Raw genomic sequence first — 17,237 nt, forward strand, 5'->3', positions numbered from 1 at the left:
ACATGTAGTGTTACCACTTTAAATTCTTAACCTGTCCAAATCAACCGGAAACAAAAAGCTGACAAGTTTCTTTGCTAGTGACATGTGAGCGATTTTACTAATTTGATTTTTAGGCATTAATATTTATTTTGAATTGACTTTATTTTTAAATAAGAACACTTATATTAATTTAAATACACAGACTTACTTCATATTATTTATTTACCACACTAACTTACAAGAACAATAAACACTTAATAGTATTTAATTTATTAGGAAATACTACACATTATCAAATCTAACTTATATTGTACTTTACAAAATTTATCTAATCAAAAATACCTCCAAATCGTACGCTCTAATACAGTATCTCGTCGTGGCTTTATTAGACTTCTCACTCATTCACAATCGTTGCCTTAAAAACTATTTACAGTTTTTCTAGAACAAAAAAAATGATAGCGTCATTTATCTGTTAAAAGAGTCTCCCTTTGATTCTAGAATGAAAATAATATTTACATAAAATAAAGTAACATTTACATGTATCCAGAAACTGGTGCCAGTCTCACTGGAATGCCAGTGGCATGAAAAATAGACCACCTTTCTATTCAAGGCAGCGCTGGCAGACAGCTCTGGACTGGCGCAAAAAAGTGTTTACACTTGAACAAAACCCTATACAAGATGACTCTGCCAGATCCTTGGTAGAGGAAGAAATTAGAATAATCAGAAGAAACTTCCTTGATGGACAACGGATCATCCAAGTAACGAATCAAGACTGCTAAATACCCCTCCTGGATTTGAAAGGTGACTGAAGAAACCATGGCCAACAGACTTAATAAATTAACTATTTATGTGAACTAATATAAAATATATTATACAGGAGAGTTGCCACATGGCAGCTTCTCCCTCATGTGTTCAACATTCACACCATTTACTTATAGCTTCATGATCAGATGGTAAAATTAAATTGTGTATTAAATAAAAAAAAATGTCAAAATATTTTTTATACCTAAAGGTGGAGCAGAATCTATTTCCTGAATTTCAGTTATACAATTTTGATCGCTTATGGAAGATGTTTGTTGTCCTTTATATACTTTCTTATTTTGTACACCAATCCTTTTTCTCGGCGATTCCAAATTCAATTCTTGTTCTGCATTACTTCCAATCATTGCAGGAAGTATTTGTATTGTACGATGACCTGATACTAAAGATATAGGAAAAGTCAAACAATGAGGAATGCACATAACTTTCCCCTTGTTGCCATATTCTAAATTTGAAAAAATATATAGAGAATAGTCAGATTTTTTTGATATGCCATTCCTCTTACAGCAAGCATTTCATTGGCTAGAATTAGTGACGAGTATAATATATGATGTCATGGTAACTGACGTCTGTCATAATATTGGAGGTTACATTTATAATGTCAAATTATTGTTTTCAATTTATATTTTATTTATTTAGTTTATATTTTAACAACAGTTTATTTTTTAAATAACTTTACTTTCCCTTCCGTATCCTTGATTGGTTGTTTAGGTTCGTAATGGTTTTCTTGTATGGTAGGTTTAGTTAGGCATTAATTTTAAGAAATGTTGCTGGCTAAATGGGCACAGCTTCCAAAGGCCACAAAAGAAGAAGAAAAAATAAACAAACAAAAATCTTACATAACCTTCTATCTAAGCCTTCTATACTATAGGAAAACATGACTGACACTGGGTGCGTTCGGATGACCACAGCGGCTGGACAGCTGAGCCAGCAGTAGCTGTCAGACGTCACCGCTGGAAGTCAGCCTCTGAGAGATTTACTAATAGGTCTGGATCCCGCGTATGAAAAAAAAGTTGATTAATAGCAAGCTGAAAATTTGTTAATAGCTTAAGGGTGTCTAGTCGGATAAACTTTGATATATGGGAACACTGGAACAGGGGCAGTTTTAATTCTGGAACAGATTAAAAATTTGGAACGGTCACACCACGAAAACGGCACATTTATTTTGTCCGACAGAAGAGACTTAAACTCTCCGAACAGAGATTAAACTCTCATGCAAAAATCAGACTGCTATTTATCACCTGTTACAATTCCTGTCATTTGACATATTTTACATGTTTCACCCATTAAAACGCCCATTTGGTGATAAATAGCAGTCTGATTTTTGCATGAGAGTTTAATCTCTTTTCGAAGAGTTTAAGTCTGTTCTGTCGGACAAAATACATGTGCCGTTTTCGTGGTCTGACCGTTCCAAATTTTTAACCTGTTCCACAATTAAAACTTCCCCTGTTCCAGTGTTCCCATATATCAAAATTTGTCCGACTAGACACCCTTAAGCTATTAACAAATTGTCAGCTTGCTATTAATCAACTTTTTTTTCATACGCGGGATCCAGACCTATAAGCTTTCCCTATCACAGCTGGATACAACCACTCAGCCGATTTCTGCTGACAGTCAGCCGCTATGGTCGTCCAAACGCACCCACTTATACGCTCTGAGCTTCGCTGGTGTCGCTCCTAGCGGATTACTAATTCAACTTTCACCAGTAATTTTTAAATTTATTATTTAATTGTTATCGCTTAATATTTAAAACGCAAAAAAGTAATTAAATTGTAATCGATTTTTTAAAAATTTTGCTAACTGTTTTAACGTTCTCTCAATGAAATATTAATTTCTTACTTCAGATACATTCACAATTATCGTGTAGATGGCGCTTAGATGATTTATATCTAATTATAATTAGATATTACAAAATATTAAAAAAACTTAATTCAGTATTTAAACCGTAAGTATACTTAAGATAAAAATATATACCACAGCTTTGACCAACTAATATTTTTTCTAATTAATGTTTTTAATTTCAATTTTAAATTATTCACTTTGACATTTATGTCAAATTTCCAGTAAAGGTTTACAGACTTGTCACTACTGGCTCTCGCGATTTTTTAATTATCCCCTCTACCTACGAGCTCAGCGTATATTACAGATACAGTTGGGAAAATGAAAGAATACCCATGAACGATCACATCAATTACTTAATTTATGTTTGTTGTCTTTTTCTATAAATAATAAACGTTTGTTATAGAAAAAGATAGGAAACACAAAATAAGTGATCAATGTGATAGTTCATGGGTATTCTTTATTTTTCCCACTGTAGTTATCTTTGTTTCACATTCTTAAAGACAAAGAGAAACAGTGTCACCTGTAGTTGCTGTGGTAAATACATACCGTCGAAAAAATGAAAGAATACCCATGAACGATCACATCAATCACATATTATTCATCTATCTCTCTCATTTATTATTTATGAAAAAAAAACAGCAAATACAAAATATGTGATTGATGTGATCGTTCATGGGTATTCTTTCATTTTTCCGACTGTATATGTTTTTATTTGGCAACAGCGCTTGTTTCCAAACTTAACGGTAGTGAAAAACTAATAAATGAGGAAAAATTTGTTGAATTTGCTTGCCGTCAAGTTTGTACGAGTACCAGTGGGTTATATTTCATTAAATATAATATGAAGTGCATGCCTAATTGTTTAACTTTTAGTTTATCATACTTTAACAATGAATTGGGTGGCTCTCTGATCCAATATAAGTACTGTTATTATTTCCACTAAAAATGGTTACAGGAACAATTTTTGAAATTTTTTGACTTGATTGATATGACACATTTTTAAAATTCTGATCAGTCTGACGTAGAGGACATTTTGTTTGAATAATAGGTTTGTTCTAGCAAACAGTCGAACTAGTCAGCAAACAGTTGGTCAGTGAGAGAACATAATACAGTTATGAGTGCTATCCCCTCTACTCGCGCTGGTCCACTATTCGCTAATGGTTTCAGACCGTTTGAAACTCGTGCTAGAACAAACCGATTGTCTGTAAGAAACAAATCACAATAACTGAATAAAACAGATTTTCCCACCTACCTCTATCCAAAGTATACATTTCCTGGCCTCATTGTAGAGAGCATAGTCATATTTTTTCTCCCTAGGGAAACAAAGTACTTTTAATCCCTAGGGAGTAAAAGTAAAAGTGATGTTGACGTCATACTATGTCATAGCATAGATGAAATAACTTATTGACACCCTATACTATTACTCTATTTTCTATTAGGTAAGTATCCATACATTTTAAATTTTATTTATAGATGTTGCAAAATGGTAAAAACAGTAAATTGTTATTTTGATTTAAAAATTTTTCATTAATAATTTGATAGTTATACTGTACCTACTTGTTAGTTTTAGTTCTCTAATAAATTTTGTTAGTTCTATTGTTGATTGAATACACAAATTCCTGTATTCAATTATGATTCATGTATTCAACCAACAGTTATAAAATATTTTAAAAATGAAAAAAAGACTTATTTGAGGGAGGTGGAAAAATGTATAACATGGGAGAAGTGCCTTTTCCTCCCTTGAATGATTACTGTAGTAAACTAGTAAACTTTATTCTTGGGAGGAAAAGGTGCACTTCGCTCTCTTGTTATACAAATATCTATAGGTCTTAAATTGGTGAATAAACAAAAAACCAATATAAATAATTAAATACTTTCGCTTTCTTCTCTAAATATTGTTGGTACAGCAATGCATTTTAATTTTCTGCTGCCATCTTGTCTAACTTTTTTCCACATGTCAGAAGTAGTGTTCCTAAACATTCAAAAATTGAATACAATATTTTTTAATGATATAAATATTATAAAGAGAATGCATCAAATGCAAATACTCAATTAATTTTACTTGAAGAACTTACTTCACAAACAACAGCATATTTGTTTGGATCTTGTTTTAACCCTATATTTTTAATCCACACTTTCCGTCGTTCAGATTCTTTTGGGAAAGAATTCATTTTCACATTATTTTTCCCCAATCGACTTCGCAACCTTTTACCTTACAGGAAGGCATTTTTCAACCTGAATAATAATAGTAATAGTAATTTAATATTTCTCTCTATCTAGTTAAGTGAGGTTAAACCAGAGTAAAGTAAACGAAAAATAAACAACTGATCATCTGTTTACCCCTTCCATATTAATCCGGAAATCTGAGCAAAAGATGGCGGAGCCAATCAGCTTTTAGCGTATACGATGGCAACACTCTTCCAAGACGCACACTGGTTCATGTGTATACGTTATATACTATATACTAACGTATAATTAATTTGGCTATGTCGCCACTAAATAATAAATAGACAAAATTAATTTAGAAACCTACTTCAAAAAATGTGATGATATACTCAATTAAAATATACGATAGTGTAAAAAGTTAACATTACCAATCGTTATTATTTCACTTCTAAAATAACGTAACCTTGGACGTCAACGCTTCTGTACTGAACTGTACTGTCATAAATACAGGCGTAAAGGAGGCATTATATTGTTACCTACTGGAGAATAAAATCTAAAGTTCCCCGCAGTGGTTTGTCTGCCAACAAGTTGCCTATAATACATCTATTTGAACAACTGGATAGCAGTACCAGTGGACCACGTGCATTTTCGGGCCTCTTGGAGAACGACTGTATGTTTGCGAAACTCTATCTTAGCTTCATTTTGAAAAGTAGAATCATCAGCTGACGATTTCCGCAGTGACGATCTTAGTACAGATCAAGAATTTCTGTACGATATTTGACAAAACAGAAAGTGGTGTTTGTTCAGAACAACTTTCTAAGAGACAGCCTGGGAAAATGATTCATTCTTGCTGGCTTACCACTGCTTCCTGCATCTTTCGGTTATATGTAGCAATCGGAAACCCCTCGGAAAATTTACAAATACTAAGCCATTTTAGAATAAAAGTGTATGCGCCCATGTGGTTTTGCATTAAGACTTAACCATCATGACTTTATGGTGCAAGACATATATTGAAGACAATATGACTCTGCGAGCAGACCTCTTCTTAATACCAGAATTAAAAGATATATTCTACAAAAATATTTAAGGAAAGGGATACTTTGGCAGTCCAGAGAATATTATTTTGATTATGCTATTATTTGGTGAACGTAAAATCATAAGAAAACTGGGATTTTAAACAATTTTTAAGAGGAAATAATTAAATTACAAAATTACAAAATTATTTTTTTATGCGCTAAGGAATACTTTGAGATTATCGATTGTCAAAAAGTTTTATGAACAGAGCCTCGTGTAGCTATGAATCTATCAAAATACCAGCTAAGGAAAGTTGTTGAAAATCCCGACACCAGTCTTTTGGCATATGTAACAGCATACTATTGTCACACACAAGCGGTTGAGATGGCGTATTTTCGTTTACTTTTTATGTTCAAACCAAAGTCAGCTTTAGCTCAATTTATTTTTATTTGTATGCAAAAAAATCTATCATACAAAAAAATATAGTTTAAAAAAAAACCTTAGTTTTATATAGCTCTGTGGTAGTGGATAAAAAACATAAAAAAATTATTTATCGGATAAAAACGTACTATGATGGCAGTTATCTTACCAAACACGTTTTTTGGCTCAGGCGACCATAATAAATTAAAAAGAAACGAATTTGACATTTATTAGATGATTAGATTTTTCGAAAAAATCTCATTCTTATACAGCTCTGTGGCAGTGGAAAAAATAAAATTAATTATAAAGTAAAACACTGCGAAGTAAGTTATCTTATACATCTTTTCTGGGGTGAGGAAACTTAATTAAAAAAACAAAATAAAATCACATTACTAACTGCCCAGCCTAATGTAGCATAAGGAAAAGAAAGCCTTAAATTATTTGATAATTTATAACTCTCTCTCTTACCTGCACAAGCTAAGTGAGTAATAAAATAATTCATTCTGCTCTTCCTCGATCTTCCTATAGTTAATGTATAAATAACTCCTAAATTCCCAGCTACTATCACAATCAGCAATAACCATAATACTGTAAATTGTTCTACCTAAAACAAAATTATATTTATAGACAGCAGAAAAGTATATGTTTATAGGGTGATTCATTAAGAATGTCAAATCTCTGAGTTGTAGTTTCTAGACCTCAAATTATTAAGATTTAACCCAAATTATTAAATAAAATGTGACTCGTTACTGAATTACAGGGTTTTTTATTAAAAAATTTAATAAATATTTTTACTCACAATCGGTTAGTAATTTATGGATTTCTAATCTTTGAAGTAATCAGGAAGCGACTTATTACTTGCTTTACTTTCCCAGCTAGCCGGGAAAGTACTTTCCCGGCTAGCATCTGTCACTTTTCTACCTGTAAATGTTAATGTCATTTTTGATTAAAAGATGGTTTAGAAAGAATAGAATCCACTCAATATTTATTTAATTAAGAAACAACAACAACAATAACAAAAAGAAAACTATTTGGAATTATAAATATTAATAGTTACATTGGAATTATGATTACTATTAACGGTTAAAGTAAGACCATGTTGCTCAAAATTATGAGTTTCAGAAATAGATGATGACGCCGACGTTTCTGGATTTTCTACATGAGCCAACATATTAGCAATTTTTATTTGTCCATGTAATGAATTCTCCACATATCCCTCTGCTACGGTGTTGGATTTCCAACCCCCCAACTTTTTCAACTGTAGGATGTCTCCACCTGTATTTGCTAATAATGTTGCTGAAGTACGTCTAAAACAATGCCCTGTAAATCTGTTAACATTTTTATATCCATATTTTTATAACATTGTTATATTTCTGGTGGCGTACATTCAAATTCACTATCAGACATTTTTGTAAAATAAACACAATTTGATTATATGTACAATTAATGGCGTCGTGTATCGCCTAAATGTCAGATTCAACAAACTTGTTTTGTTACCTAGCAACGATCTCACATGTTACTTAAAATAATTCATCTTATCACATAATGAAAATGGATACAGATATTTGAAGCGAAATTATTATTGGTAGATTGTGAGTATTAGAAATCCATAAACTACTAACCGATTGTGAGTAATAGTATATTACTTTATGAGGCGGAGAAGCATGACTTTTCTTGACGCGCCCGATATTACGCGCCGAACGAAGTGAGGCGCGTAATAGAGGGCAAGTCAAGAAAAGTCGCTTCTTTACCGAATAAAGTATACTATTTTTTCTTCAAACGTAGCAATTTTTAACCATAAATAGTACAATTCATACGCTATTTTTACTCGAAATTAACTGTGACAACTATCAAAGTCGTCTAGATGTTAGAAATTAAAAGTCGTCGGAATGATTGCTGAAAGTTGTGCTCGACCATCAGTATCATCAACAATTACCAATGCGTATCAAGAGTCGGGAACATTTTTGCACGGTTTCAATTTTGAAAATGCCTCATTAACTAATTGTACTTTTAATATTACTAAAAATAAAAATGATGTTTAATTGTTGTTAATGACATTTGTATTGTTGCTTTCATAGAAAAAAGTGTTGTGTGATTTGATAGAATGCGATCTTACTCTTTAAAAAACATGACCCGTATTTCAGCGCCATCTCAGCTCCTGGTTAAATGGAAGGATACTAAAATCTGGCCTCCACATAAGTGGTCTGTAGCTTCGACATGATAGGTGTGAAATTTTAAACGTTCTTGTTGTTGATTGGATAGGAAGGGTGCCATAATCTAGCCTCCATGCTAGGTACATAGCCTCCATACGGTACTTCCAATATTTAATATTTTATTCAAGTGGACAATAAAGGTAAAACACAAACAACTTTTGTTTCTTAATTATTTATTTATAAAATAATGTGACATTTTACATAGAAATATGAGTATTTAATTTGGATTAAATAAATGTTTACTTGTTGAACTTTTCCATCGTCTGCACACAACAGCTGAACGGAGCCATTAGACCTAACAACAAAACGCGAAATAAAGTGTGTATTTTAAAACTGTTGGATAAACAGTACCTACAATCAGAAAATCTCTACCTTACAATCAGAAAACTTACCTTTAAAAAGGTACTCGATTACAAAATATCAAAAAACACGACTGAATATCAGCTTTTTATGGTGACACAAACCCATCACATAACCGACCATATAAAATAACTGAACGACAACGAACGAACGAACACGAACACTGAACACAGATTCACAGATAGCGCAGGATTTGTCAAAAGTCATGTTCCACCAATCAGAATGCCGACATCAGCGCCTCTGACAAAATGGAAGGAAAATAAATACGATTACATATTTTTTATTAGAGTGCGCGGGGCATGGTTGCTTTGTGACATGTTTCATATTGTTGCCATGACAACATTTTTCCCTCCGCTGTAAAGAAATGGGAAAAAAAACTGCTGCCGGCGGAGACATCAAACTTTGACAGGATCAAGTTAGATAAGTAATGTCATCATTATTTGACGTTTGAAGAAAAAATAGTATACAAACCTCGTGGGAACTCATTCTAGCCTCGCGTCTGTAGTTTACCTCTCGGCTGAAATAGAGTACTTTCCCGCTAGGTATGTAATATACTATTACTCAGTGCTTTAAAACTATTTGACGTATCCTTGTCATACTTGGCAGAAAAGTACCCCGCACAAACCTTATGGAAATTAGGTCCCAGTGGATTTAGTTCATACTTTGGAAAAATACTCTTTGAAGCATTGTGATAAAAATTTTCATGGGCACAACTCGATCATATGAAGGATTTTCAAGGTATAGAGGCACCAACTCGGAAAATTATATGATTTACTGGGTATTTTTACTCATGGGTTTTTGGGATCTCTAAACACGAATATTCCATCAGAATTGACCTCCGGAGCACGTGGTGGCCAGGGATACTGCAAAGGATGGTTTTCGTCATTTAATTGCTGTAAATCAATTACTGGAGGGTTTCTTGTGGTCGCCAAACACGAATATGCCACCAAAACCGACTCCAGGACCACCTGGTTTCCAAGGTCAATGAAAGGGGCTCCTGGAGTTTCGAGAGTCTTCGGTACTACATTAATGCAAACGGATTAGTTATAGATTTTTGGGGTTGCACAGCACAGACGCAGGAGCACCTAGCGCCTAAAGCAGGTTATCTTCTGGAGTTTCGGAGGAATCAAATGGATTACTCTTAGGTTTTAGGAGTTGCTGAACAATCATACACTATCAGATCCGACCCATATTACTTCAAACATCATGTGTAATTAATTGAAAATAATGATGAAACCTCATTCATATCGAGCATTATTTGTTTATTAATTACGAATTCCTTTTGTTTATTTTAAGTGTTTTTTAGACAAAATTTTAGCTTTTTTTATTTATTGAGGCAGTACGAAGTCTGCCGGGTCAGCTAGTCTTTAATAAAAAGTGGGTGTTTCTATTTAAGATTTTAAAGTAACCCCCCCACTCCACCTCTGAGGTGTCACGTCTGGTGTAATTCGATAACTTTTTGAAAAATATTAGACACGTATTTTTCAGTTTTTCGATCTGATTTTCATTTCGCGAAATATTCGCGTTTTTCTGTGAAACTTTGTGCCTCCTCGATTTGCTTACACTCCGCTCAAATCGTCAGATTTTTTAAATATACACTGTTCTTCATGTACACTTCGCGTCAAAAAAAACTGGTACAACTCTTATAACCGAAAATCGTGTTTTTCAAGTTGTGTAAGTTGGTCTTGTCAAATGTGTCATTCTAATTTCTAGGGCAACGTTGCCAGTTGAACGAAAATATTATATCAAACTAGGTAAAAACGGGGCTGTGCGACAGACCGCATTTTGTAATATACTAAAAACTAAAACAATTGTAATTTTCCGTCATCTCAATTAAGTATCCATACAAAGATTCGTGTTTTATTATAATTTATGAAAATATTTCAATTCAAAAATAATGATAGATAATAAATCTTGACATGACTTTAAATTATTATGTTTAATGTCAAATCGAGAGGTGTGATTGGTTTCTCGTAAATTGTAGGACAAAACTGCATTAAGTTGTGTAGAATAAATAAAACACACTGGAAAAATTAAAAATTTAATTTGAAATTTATACAAAATGAATAACTTTTACAGTGAACAAGTGTGTAATTTAAATATATGTATTACAATTCGAAATATACATTTTAAACGTTATTTTTTTGTATTTAGATTTAGTGCAATTCCGTTATCTGTGATGGCAACAACGAAGTGATTCACGAACAATAATTGTCAGTCTGAACACAGGTTTACATTGGGAAAAAAAGTGTACCAGTTTTATATGACGCGAAGTGTACTTAACTTACGTTGTCGTATTATGATGTTTTAGAGTTTTTCTGTTACATTTTTTTACGGACTGCCCCCAACGCACGCCCCTGCATTAAGAGTCAATATTTTTATTTATTTATTTATTTATTTATTTTACGAGAAAACCCCATTAACAAATTACAATTAACAAAATAAATAACAATATGTAAACAGATTGAAAATAAACTTAATTCTAAATTAAAAATTCAAAATAAATTATTTCCATTATACATTATCATATACACCCTTAAATAGAGACTAGGTTACATCACGTCATATTGCAATCTAAAAATTTATGCTCCTTAACTGACTTTTAAAATAATATAAACTAATACCAAAGACCTCTAGATGATACTGATTTATAATTCTTGCATATCTATCTAAAGGATAATCTCATTTTTTGTACCATTTCACCGAACAAACTATGGTTACTACTGTAGTAACCATAGTTTTTTCGGCGAAATGGTAAAAAAATGAGATAGAACGATTTATCCTATTTCTTGAGGGAATCCCAATGTGTAATTGATTCAATAGATCTGTACAATATATTGTACAATTTACTAATTTGTACAGAAATATTAATCCAGCACAAATCCTGCGATCTACCAGGGATTGTAACTTAAGTTGCTTTTCAATTTCACTATACTCATGATCTACTATAATCAACTTAAGTTTATAAGAGCACACCCGCAAGAATTTATGCTGAATGCTTTCAATTGTTGCAATGTGCACTGCATGATATGGAGACCATATCACCGAAGCATACTCTAATCTAGACCTAACTAATGAACAATAAAGAATTTTGAATATATTTACAGAAAAAGTTTTACAACTCCTAACTATAAAACCTAGCATTTTTGATGATTTCACTGTAATTGTATTAATGTGTTCCACAAAAGTTAAGTTTTCATCAAATATAACCCCTCAATCCTTAATTTTAGAAACATAATTCAGTGTTATCCCTTGTAATGAATATGAAGTATTAAATTTTCTAATTCCTTTAAAGAAGCTTATGTGACAACATTTAGAAATGTTTAACCTTAGCTTATTTATCCTACACCATTGATCTAATCTATCAACATCTTCCTGCAGAAGTTTTTGATCCTCCAAACTGCCAATTACTCTAAAAAATTTCAAATCATCTGCAAAACCCAGGGCTTCACAGTTCTTAAAACATTCAAAAATACTATTTACAAATAAAACAAAGAAAATCGGAGAACAGTGTCCTCCTTGGGGAACTCCTGAGGTAACATTTATAGAATCTGATTGATACGAACCTATTTTAACTCTTTGCTGACGGTAAGACAAAAAGCTCTTAATCCATTTTAGAGTGTCTATGCTAAAACCAACATTATAAAGCCTATTGAGTAATGTATGGTGATCTACTTGGTCAAAGGCTTTGGAAAAATCAGTATAATATAGAATCCACTTGTTGAAAGTTTTCAAGTGCTTTTGTAATTTGCATCTGATACGATAATAAATTGGTGACCGTAGATCTACCTGCACAAAAGCCATGTTGGTTATTGGATATTAATCCTCTACAGAGCCACTTCAATTGATCACTTACTAAGCTATCAAATAGTTTTGGGATTGATGACTGGATACAGACACTCCTATAGTTAGTTACAAGATTTTTTGCCCCACTTTTAAATATAGGCATTATAAAACTATGCTTCCATTTATCTGGAAATATTGAGCACTTCAAACTAAAGTGTTGACTTTACTACAACTAGTGTTGAGAACAACTAAAGTGTAAATACAGTGCTTAATTAAACTGTTTGGTACCCCATCTGGACCTATTATATTATTATATTACTATAGTGTGTTTTTATTAGGAAGCTCCAAGATTTTGTTAAAAATTTCTACTTTTGAAATATAAGTGAAGTTTAAACTTTCAGAAACATTTTCAGGTATCTCTATTGACAGTGAATCATCCTGGTTCCTGGAAGTATATACTGATTCAAAAAAGTTTTTAAACAATGCAACACTTTCTTGACCATTTCACTGGTCAACAAAAAAAATTGAAAAAAAATGAACAGACATTCTGATGGGTGTTCTTTACTAATTTTGGGTCGCTGAACTCGAATATGACCTCCGTTTTTTTCCATCACCCTCCATTTTTCCGCTCCCCCTATTCTTGCCAAAATAGTGGTGAAATAGGTAAATTTCGTTTAATTTGCTCATTTCGCCGCGATAAATGCCAACTTATAGATTAAAATTACAGTAAAATAATGATTAAGATTATGCCCAACGATAAACATAATTGGGGATCCGAGGGGGCGAAAAAAGGGGAAGAAAGGGGTATTTTTCTGAAAAAAACGTAAAAAATCAGCACTTTTCAGTATTTTTTTTTGGAAAAAAAGCGACATTACAGGCCTTTGGCCATTTTTTACACCTTCCCAATACCCCCCTTGAACCGCCTTGCATCATCATATCTCTCTTTTTCACCCTCCCCCCCTTAAAGCCCCCTCGTTCTTCAACAAGAAAAAAAAACATAAATATGGATGTACAAAAAAAAAAAGAAGTTACCTATTTATTTGAAACAAACTCTTATGTGATTTTGATTGTATCTGAGAATTATGACAAAAATATGATTAGACAAGGTGGAGGGGGAGAAAAAGTATTGAAATTAATCATAAGGCTAAGCAATCAAAAAGTCTGAAAAAAAAACATACCTGCATCTACTTGGAAATTTTTCTCCTTTTGTAAGCGTCCTCCGGTGTTTCTCGAATTTGAGTCCAACAGTAGTCCGCCAACATACTAGGGTTCCATTTTCCAGCGTATCTCTTCTCCATTTGGGCAATCTGCTGATGAAATCTTTCACCATGCTCGTCCGAAACGGCTCCACAATTTTCCGGGAAAAAACTCAGGTGGGAGTGGAGAAAATGGACTTTCAATGACATATTGCAACCTAAAGCCTTGTAAGATTTAAGTAGCTCATCAATTCGTTGTTGATAGTCATCTGACCTTTTATTTCCAAGAAAATTGCGACAAACAAAAACAAAAGATTCCCAGGCTCTTTTCTCTTTTCTTGACAAACTGTTGGAGAAAGCATCGTCATCAAATAACTGTTTAATCTGGGGTCCCACAAATACGCCTTCTTTGATTTTGGCATCACTTATATGCGGAAATTTTTGCTGCAGGTATAAGAATCCTTTACCATCCCTATTTAGAGCCTTAACGAATTGTTTAAAAAGGCCCAGCTTAATGTGAAGTGGAGGTATAATGATTTTTTTTTTGTCTACTAAGGCACCAAAAGCGATGTTTTTACAACCGGGAATATCATTCACGCGCAAGGGCCAGTCTTTTCGCACATAATGTTGATCTTTAGCACGGCTGTCCCATTCACAAAGAAAGCAACAAAATTTAGTGTATCCAGCTTGTAATCCAGTTAATATTGCCACTACTTTGAGGTCAGCACAAACATTCCATTGATGATGATCGTAACTAATTTTTTCCAAAATTTTTCTTAGATTGTCATATGTTTCCTTCATACTGGTTGCATAGGCAACAGGGGCCGATGGTAGATAATTTCCATTATTAAGTAAAACCGCTTTTAAACTAGTTTTTGAGGAATCAATGAAAAGTCTCCAGTTTTCAGATACGTATGGTATTTTTAGCTCAGTCATTAGTCCTGCAATGTTGTTACAGCTAATTAAATCTTCATCATCATCATCTCGCGAGAAAAAAGAAATGAAGGCGGAATTTCTTTTTCTGAAAAACGTAATATTGACATCTTTCTGCAGGAGATTTTTCTGCTGAAGTCGTGAACCAAGAAGCTCAGCTTTTATTTTAGGCAGGTTTAAATCGCGAACTAAGTCGTTCAATTCCTCCTGAGTAAAAAGTTGTGGTTCGTTCGAACCGTTAGGCGTGTAGTCTCCATCTTGGCTCCCATGTGAGGTCTCCTCTTCCAGTGGTGACGCATTCTGTTCAGTTGCTGATTCTTCATCATCTAGGGTGTAGTTTACGGGTGGTATGGGAACAGGCAGCATATTACTATGTTCCACGGGTCTAATTGCCGAAGGGATATTCGGATAAGTGATGGTACGTTTCGATTTTCGCGAAAATCCAGATATTTTCGTCATACAAAAATAACAGTCCTCGGCATGAGAAGTGGGCTCACGCCAGACCATTGGTACAGCGAAGGACATCGGACGTGATTTCCCACGTAACCACGAACTTAAATTAGTGTAACAACTATTGCAACATAATTTTGGGGCCCATGGCTTGTCTTGATCCCCGACTTTGCAACCGAAATAATGCTCATAAGCTTTTCGAACCATCTTATTTAAAGGTCTCCTTTGATTCTTAAAAGTTACTTCTCCACAAATATAACAGAAAGAATTCACAAATCATTCTTACAAAAACGCGGCATTGTAACTCCAAAAACTTTACAAAGAAATGTACTTGAAGCACAGAAAAAAAACACGTGTGCTAAACGCAAACACCTCACTTTTAAAAACTTCGAGACAGTTTGTCTCGAACAACACGCTCACTGCAACTGACAGGTGCTTGCTTGCGAATTCAAGTAGTGTAAAAGAGGGAAGGGGGGGGGGGGGGTGAAAAAGAGAGATAGGAAGGTGCAAAGGGGTAGTGGGAAGGTGTAAAAAATGGCAAAAGGCCTGTAATGTCGCTTTTTTTCCAAAAAAAATACTGAAAAATGCTGATTTTTTACGTTTTTTTCAGAAAAATACCCCTTTCTTCCCCTTTTTTCGCCCCCTCGGATCCCCAATTATGTTTATCGTTGGGCATAATCTTAATCATTATTTTACTATAATTTTAATCTATAAGTTGGCATTTATCGCGGCGAAATGAGCAAATTAAACGAAATTTACCTATTTCACCAATATTTTGGCAAGAATAGGGGGGAGCGGAAAAATGGAGGGTGATGGAAAAAAACGGAGGTCATATTCGAGTTCAGCGACCCAAAATTAGTTAAGAACACCCATCAGAGTGTCTGTTCATTTTTCCATGTTGACCAGTGTTTTGGCTTCTTTGTCATTGTAAATTATGTTTTGAGGCAGAGAATGATTTGACTTTAAGTATCGGATATATTTCCAAAAATATCTAGGATTTAATTTAAATTCTTGATCCACCTTAATTAAATAGTGTTGCCAACATACCTCCCCAACTCGTTTACACTCCCCTCGCAACCTAGAAAACTCATTATAACTAGCATAGGATTTCGTATGGACATAGGCTCTGTGTGCTGCTCTTTTAAGGTAACAAATATTTCTAAGCTCAGATGAAAACCACTTAGGATACGTCCCAGTTTTATATTTCTTTAGAGGCACAAAAAAAGAAATTCCTAAACTCAAGACTCCAAAGATGTATTTATATCCTGGTACAACAGACACCGCTCCCAATCTATACCTGCCAAATAATCATTAAGACCCAAGTAGTTGGCATTTTGAAAATCATAGTAATAGTCTTCATAAAATAAACCAGAGGGATCCTGTTTCTTATAAATATTTCTAATAATACATTCATAACTGACATAATGTAAGCTATCTCTGAAAATTTGTTCCCTTGCCAAACTTAATTCTACATCTTTATCATTTGTCAACAATAAATCTAAATAAATGTTCCTTTTATTTGGAATATCTATCTTTTGAAGTAATTGAAGGTAACCAAAAGACTGAGCCACTGGAAGTGCTGAAGAAGTACTAGGACCAACTACTTTAACACCAAAATCATCATTAGACCATTGAGCTTCCGGAAGATTGTAATCACCAAATACATATAATTTATGAGATGGGTAGTTTATCGATATAGTTTCCACGGCGTCACAATGAGTTCTATAGTAATTTATGGACATGCTAGGTGGAATATATACTCCTGAAATTATAAATTTACTTCCCATATACTCACAAGATACAAATAAATGTTCCACAAACACAAGAACACCACCACCACTGGCTTTCTGACTTGTGAGACTTGATCCATCCTGTCTATATAAACAAAAGTGTGTGCAGTTTAGTTCACTGTCCAAAATATCCATGTTTAAATTCGTTTCAACCAAAATTATAACATCATACATAGAACTATTCACAGCCAGCTCGAGATCATCTAACTTAGTACGTAGTTCGCTAACATTTTGGTAGTAAATAGCTAATGGGGTAGTGTTTAGTTTTCCTG

General features: G+C 33.5%; 1 protein-coding gene across 3 annotated transcripts in view; it reads right to left on the reverse strand.

The window, feature by feature from the left end:
• The window catches only part of LOC114345196 (cardioacceleratory peptide receptor), a 370,854-nt gene that overhangs the window by 128,412 nt on the left and 225,205 nt on the right, over nucleotides 1-17,237 (reverse strand). For all 3 annotated transcript variants that reach the window (XM_028296017.2, XM_050646429.1, XM_050646430.1), the window contains one exon: nucleotides 6,706-6,841. In XM_028296017.2, coding sequence (XP_028151818.2) covers nucleotides 6,706-6,841 — 136 coding nt within the window. The remainder of the gene's footprint in view (nucleotides 1-6,705; nucleotides 6,842-17,237) is intronic.

Source organism: Diabrotica virgifera, chromosome 3, assembly GCF_917563875.1.
Source record: "Diabrotica virgifera virgifera chromosome 3, PGI_DIABVI_V3a".
Taxonomy (NCBI): domain Eukaryota; kingdom Metazoa; phylum Arthropoda; class Insecta; order Coleoptera; family Chrysomelidae; genus Diabrotica; species Diabrotica virgifera.